Source organism: Penaeus chinensis, chromosome 18 (genome assembly GCF_019202785.1).
Source record: "Penaeus chinensis breed Huanghai No. 1 chromosome 18, ASM1920278v2, whole genome shotgun sequence".
Taxonomy (NCBI): Eukaryota; Metazoa; Arthropoda; class Malacostraca; order Decapoda; family Penaeidae; genus Penaeus; species Penaeus chinensis.
Genome location: NC_061836.1, coordinates 31,053,960 through 31,061,459, shown reverse-complemented (window position 1 = coordinate 31,061,459; position 7,500 = coordinate 31,053,960). Strand labels below are relative to the sequence as shown.

At 31.5% G+C, this 7,500-nt stretch overlaps 1 protein-coding gene across 2 annotated transcripts in view; it reads left to right on the top strand.

Moving 5' to 3' along the window:
• LOC125034520 (vesicle transport protein GOT1B-like) overlaps window positions 1–7,500 on the top strand; it is a 16,780-nt gene that overhangs the window by 2,345 nt on the left and 6,935 nt on the right. For both annotated transcript variants that reach the window (XM_047626364.1, XM_047626365.1), the window contains exons 2-4: window positions 467–558; window positions 890–1,068; window positions 1,260–1,341. In XM_047626364.1, the coding sequence (XP_047482320.1) occupies window positions 467–558; window positions 890–1,068; window positions 1,260–1,341 (353 nt within the window). The remainder of the gene's footprint in view (window positions 1–466; window positions 559–889; window positions 1,069–1,259; window positions 1,342–7,500) is intronic.

Here is a 7,500-nt window from a genome sequence, read left to right as displayed (position 1 = left end):
GAAATTTCTTTTAATACTATTACAGTTAGTTGTAAGTTACTGGCCAAGAACCATTCATGTCTGTTTTTCATCCATATCTCCTCACTGATTAATGCCTTATCTCTTGGTATCTTCATTGACAGTAAATGGAAAAAAATGTTCCTGTACCCTCTAGATGGAGAAACACACATTATGATATGTCTTGCTCCTATGCCTTGTATGCAGTTTTTATCTATATGGATTTTCTCTACTGATATTTTAGTTCAACTTTTGTTGTTCATCAGCTGGTTGTGCTGTAATCAAACCTCTCCATGAATCACGCATGTCATAAATGAATGTAATATCAGTCTTCATATTGAAAGTAAAAGTAATGTCTAATAAGAGAGGCAATATGCTGTTTATACATCTTTGTTCTCTTTGATAATAAGATTATGGAAAAGCAGTATTGATATACTTGGGTAATAACATATCTTTTTGTATTTTTCAGAGATCGGGGTAGGGTTTGCCGCGTTTGGGGTCACCTTTATCTTCCTTGGAGTTATCCTCTTCTTTGATAAAGGACTCTTAGCCATTGGCAATGTAAGTCTGTGTGTAGATTTTTTTTCTTTTTTGTACACTTAAACAATAGAAGTTATAAGGTATGTTTTGTAATAAAGACAGTTGTTATGAAGTCAGAATAAAGACAAGACAAGATTTTTCATGATCAAGTTTAAGGGTATGCATGGATGGATATAATCTCCTGTCCTTTATTATCTTTATATCAGAAGTGGACTTTTATTAGAAAATAAGGAAAGAAAAAGTTCCCTATTAGGCAGGAAATTCCACTTTTCAGAAAAAAGAAGAAAAACTTTTGCAGGGCAATATACACGTTAACACCTAGTAAAATGGATAACCCAAATCCCTGTTACAGATCCTGTTCTTGGCGGGCCTCGCATTTGTGGTTGGCTTGGAACGCACATTCCGCTTTTTCTTCCAACGCCACAAGTGGAAAGGCTCTGGAGCTTTCTTTGGAGGGATCCTGACTGTCTTGCTTGGCTGGCCCTTAATTGGCATGTGTGTGGAAGTGTATGGTTTTGTAATACTGTTCAGGTAAGTATTGAAGTTTCATGTCTAGCAGGTATAATAATTTTGATTATTGCTGATAAGGAAAAAACTACCGTAGTCAGGTAAATAGACGGCAAGTTATTTACCATTTCATTACTGTTAAGATTTTATTTAGGAAGTGTGTATGCTGTTTTTGTAATACCTTATGGTCTGATGCATTTTCTCTTCATGTGCAGCGGATTCTTCCCAGTTGCAGTAAATTTCTTGCGCCGTATGCCAGTGATTGGTCAGATACTCAACCTTCCGTTCATCAGTGGTGTAAGTATTGCTTATTTTGGTATGGAGTAGTTTGATGTATCTTAAGTTCAGAATTGTTTATATATATATGTATAATTTTTTTGCTTTTTATATTTAGTTTATTATTATTATTTTTTTTTTTATTATTTCCTTTTATTTATTCTTTTGCTAAGTAATCAGAGTCTCAGTTTGAAAGTTCAGTGATTAAATTAAGTTAGTGTAAATGATATGTAAAGGAATGTAAAGGGATATCATACAGGGCTTAGAATTCTGTATAATGGTCATAAGGTGCTCTGACCATGTTTTTCTTGGTGTTGTGGGCAGCCTAGTCTTGGTGGCCAGAGATTGAGCCAGAACTGAGTGCCCCAAATACTATTTGTGGGCTCTATTCAAGTTGCATGGAAACCTGAATTAATGGTAATATATAAGGAAATACTTTCAAAGGACATTTTGCTATCCATACAAATAAACAAAAATGTGCACACACACATGCACAGACACACACACATGCACATGCACACGCACACGCACACGCACACGCACACGCACACGCACACGCACACGCACACGCACACGCACACGCACACGCACACGCACATGCACACGCACATGCACACACATATCTATTGGAATTATTTTGAAAAAGACAATCAAATCTGTTATTTTGTTAGTTATTATTCATTTTGACATCTCCCTAAATAAAGATTATATAAGCAACACACCATGTCTGCTGGAATGTACACCATATAATACCTACTTCTCGGCAATCAATTTTTACACATCTCTTTAATTGCCTCTTCCAATTCAAAGTTCATGGAGGGCAACCATACTACCTTTTCTCATTTTTCATCTCTGTTGTTAATGTCCCATCTATATGTACTAGAGCAGGGGATGTGGGTACACTGTGTCATTGGGTAGGAAGTACAGATAGAAATGCTGGGGATTAGAATACCCAATGGTCAAGTGATGAAAATTTGTAGCCCTGTGTGATACCCCTTTGATTTTTACCTCTGTTTTGTTTCATTGAAGACTAGATCTTAGAGAGTGCCAATTGTGCTGTTGAATCTGGCAGTTTATTCATGGTTTGAAATAATGTTTGTAGATTTGCAGCATCATGTTGGTGTTGTGTATTTGTTAAAGTTAAAAATAGATGTTTAGCTCATAGTTGTGGTGATAGAGGAACTTGCTAATTGTTCTGAATGACAAATAGTGTAATTTTTTCAAGAAGATAACCATGATGATGGTAGAACAAATAGCTTTGTAAGCTGACTGATTTCTATTTGCATGCAACCTTCTTCTCTACACAGTGACTTCGAGCAGATTTTCTTCTTTGTCAAATTACTGAACTAGCACTATGCAGTATGATTAGCAAGGAAAAGAATAAATAAATAGATGAATGAATTAATAAATAAAAAGAAAGAAAAAATATTTAGATATTGAATGTATCTAGCTTTCATAGCAAAAACAGAATGAGAAAGTGCAGTTTGTATGTACGATGATATCAAAAGAAATTTAGACTGAATTGCTCTAAAGCCAACTCACAATAACTTCAGCTTTTGCATTTTATATGATCTTGCTTTTCTGATCATTATATGGAAGAGGGGATGAGGATTCATTTTTTATTATACTTTTGAAAGACATTCTGTTTAAATTTAGTTTGTTTGCAGAGAAGCCATGTGGAAGATAGGTATTAGTAAAGGCTGTTAGTATATTGAATGTTATTTTTATGGTATTAGTAGCTCACTATCATTATTGAATATTGAAGAGGTTTTAAGCAGTCAGAATATAAAATTTCTTTAGTAGGATCAGCACTAGGACACATCATTTTATGAAAAATTATGCGTAAAGACACATGTGAATATACTTATCGTAGTGTAGCATGTAATTTTACACCCCTCATAAATAATCATATGATCCCATTAATGTAGATTGATAACCAAAGAAAATTCTGTTAAATCACTGCTCTGCCTTTCATTATTAACATTCATAAGTCATTCTGATAAGCTTTTGGTTATCTTGCTAAAGCTGTTGAAGGAATACCATGAGAAAGGCAGGAGTGTTAAGATATACATTGTTAAATTTGTTAGGAAAAAAAAACAATATATTTTTGGAAATAGAGTATTAATTTGGTTCAACACTAGGTATCAGCCATGCCACATGGCATCAAAACTGCCTAAGTGATAAGTGGTGATAATGAAAATCTTATAGCATTTATGTTTGTGTCTGTAGTAATATAAACTATATTTATTAGAGGGCGGGGGTCGATAGAAGTTTGTGAATTATGCATCTTGGATTACATGAATCAGTGTTATAAAATGACAGATCCAAAAAGTTACATAGGACTAAGAATTAGCCTTAAAGTGAATGGAAGTTTATTGATAAAGGTAGTTGAACTTACTGATCTAACCGGTGAGAATGAAAACTTTTCCTAACAAGGGGACTTCAAAGACACCCCTATTCACGCTCCTAAAAGCCAGTAATACCTGTAGAGTCTTCCATAATAGGTATCAAAACCCTTCTGTCACATTTTCTTTTGTAACCTAAACCATATTTAGAATATTTTTAATCCCCCCCCCCCCCCCCTGTAAATAATCTTAAAAGTACAGTTGTCCCAGGTAGTGCAGTTATAGTAATAATTGTCCATGAGTTGAGTCTGAAAGAATTCTAAAGATATCATTATATCAGAGTTATTTTTAAAAATGTGAGAGTATTACAGTAATAAAGAAAGCATATGAGAGAGATGCTATGTTAAAACTCTATTTGCAACATGTAAAAATGCTGCTGATAAGCCATGTTATCCCGTAAATGGGAATGCTGTCTGTAAATAGGATTAAAATAAGGTATGCAAAGACAGGAAGGATGAGACTCATTGTTTGAATATTAAAAAGTAATACTTGATTATTATTTAGTAAAAAAAAAAGTCTATACATATTTCAATCTACTCTTGATGTATAAATGGAACACACCCTAAATACGCAAGAAGTTCCCAATCATCAGAGTATTGCCAGAATATATGCATGCTTTCAAGTGGCGGAAAAGTACTCGTTCACTCTACTCATAAGCAGTCACACCTTTGGAGTTAGGTTGACAGGATACAACACTCTTGGCTTAGTATATGAGTTAGAAGAGGTTAGTAGTGAGGAGTTAGGAGTTACAAATGCATGACAATCCATACAACCTGCCAGTATTTCAGCATTCTGCTTGTTGGTGACAATTTTTTAAATGTTTGTTAAATGATATAAGCTTCCTATTTTGTTAAAACTCTTTGGTGTTGCTATTAGAATACGTATAACAATTGTTCTTTCATCTCTTTCCCTCCCATCTCATTCTTTTCTCTTGCTTACTGGCTCTCTCTCCACTGTAAAGAGATGCAAGAGTGACAGACATCCATGGTCAGTAGTGGAAACACTTCTTCAGTATGTTTCATTGAGATCGCCTGATTCTTAGAGATAGAGACGGCCTTATACATAGAAATCATAGAGATCACCTGATGTTTTGGACATCGATAAGGGTTGACATGCAGTAGTTTAAAAATTAATTTACATATTTTGCTCCATGAAATTTTATTATGCATTTTTTTTTTTTTCTTTCTTCTATTTACATATGAAGAGCTAAAATGTTGGGAATGCATAATTTTTATCATTCCTTCATAATTAGTTAAGGCTTTTTTTTAATAGATTTATTGATTTATATTGTTAATAGTAATTGGGCTTTATTATAATAAGGACCTATATTTCCATTTCCAATAAAAACTGCCTTTGTTTTGTACAGGAATATTTGATGAGTCATACTCTACTAGTAAATGCAGATGTTGGTAAAATTATTATTTTAAATAATAGAGAAATATTTAAAATAAGCCTTAAAACAGGTAAGCTAAGATTTCAGTTAAATATTACAATTGTGATTTACTGCATTAGAGGTTGATAGAACTTACCTGTGTGAGGGACACAAAACTTGGGTTATATTGTGTTTTATTTAACAAATGAATATAATATGAAATAATATGGGAATGAAGGCATTGTCATCCTAAAGGTAAAAAATAGAGTTGTCTTGGCAAATAAAACTGTAGAAGCAATTAAATGCTGCTACATAAGGGTCAACAACAACAGAGCTCTAGTTCATAAACTCCAGATGAGAGACAAGAGAACCTTTATTGTTATATTAATAATGATAATCTCTGCAAAGTATTCTATACATGTATAAACCTTGACCAGTTTTCTTCTTAATGAAACTGATGATAAGGAATATAGTAATAATAGTAATTATGATGATACTAATGACTGTGATGATAGTAATGAAATGATGATGATTATAAAGATAATGATGATAAGGATGATAAAAAAAAATATTAATATTATTGTTATTATCATAATTTTTGCACATATTTTTCTTATATGTATTCTCAATTATTCCCTCCTTTATTTATTATTATTACAATTGTTATTATAATAATTTCGTGATATGTAAAATTATAGAATGATATGTGAAAGGGGAAATATGGAAAGGACATAGTTGGGGGATTAACTGAAATATAGGAAACGGCACCAAAATTACCGTTTTGCACACACTATGCCCCATTCACGCAGTCTTGCCAGTCTAGCAAACTTTTCCCTCGTTAGATTGCAGCCCAAAAACTCGAGATCTGGTGGGAAATTTGTGATAGTTTGCTCAGTATTTATTGTTTTTTTAGTGGGAACCTGAGGAGCTTTTACTCATCCGTCAATCAGATTTTGAAGTCGAGTCTATCAATTTTTGTGGCAATATCAATGGCAACACGGCATTCACAGGGCCCACAAGGGGATGAGGGTTATGGGGGAGCAGCTGGTGGGAGCAGGCCATACAGTGCTTGATATGTTAGTGGAATTGAGATACATAATGAATAAGCTGCAGGAAATGACAGGTCTTGCACAGTCATGGCAAAGAATAAGGCTTGCATCTTGTGTGAAAATATTTATAGGAGTTAATTTTTAAATTTTTATTATTATTATTATTATTATTATTGTTGTTGTTGTTGTTGTTGTTGTTGTTGTTATTGTTATTGTTATTGTTATTGTTATTATTATTATTATTATTATTATTATTATTATTATTATTATTATTATTATTTATTATTATTATTATTATTATTATTATTGTTATTATTATTTTTGTTGTTATTATTACTATTATTATTGTTATTATTATTGTTATTGTTATTGTTATTGTTATTGTTATTATTATTATTACTATTACTGTTATTGTTATCATTATCATTATCATTGTTATTGTTATTGTTGTTATTATTATTATTATTATTATTATTATTATTATTATTATTATTATTATCATTATTATTATTATTATTATTATTATCACTTTTATTATCATCAGCATCAGCATCATCATTATCATGATTGTTATTACTGATGTTAAAATTACTATTACTACTACTGCTACTAGTACTATTATTATCACCTCAAATTTTATCATCATCAGTGTTATCATTATTAATGTTGTTCTTATATTTATTACCATTATTATTGTTATCATCATCGTCAACAACAACAACAACAACAACAACAACAACAACAACAACAACAACAACAACAACAACAACAACAACAACAACAACAACAACAACAACAGAATCACAACACTTAGCCCCTTGAAGAAATAGTTTGGAAAGCAGGAAACACATCATTCCCTACGTTTTATGATCCTGGCTGCATGGACATCTGGAAATGCTATAGCTTATACGGAAATGCCACCTGTCGGCAGTGGGTTGATGTTATGATTATTATAATGAGGGTAATAATGATGATGATAAGAATATTATTATTAATGATAATGATGATGATGATAGTAATAGTAGCCATAATTATGATAACAGTGATGATGATGATGATAATAGAATAGTAATAGTAATAATAATGATCATGATAATACTACTAATGATAATGCTAATCGTAGTAGTAACCATAATAATAAAAATAATAATGACAATAGTAATAGTAGTAATAATGATAATAATAATGATAATGATGATGATGATGATGATAATAATAATAATAATAATAATAATAATAATAATAATAATAATAATAATAATAATAATAATAATAATAATAATAATAATAATAATTGTTGATGATGATGATAATTAAAAAGGAAATCATAATTGTAATAATGATAAAGATAATG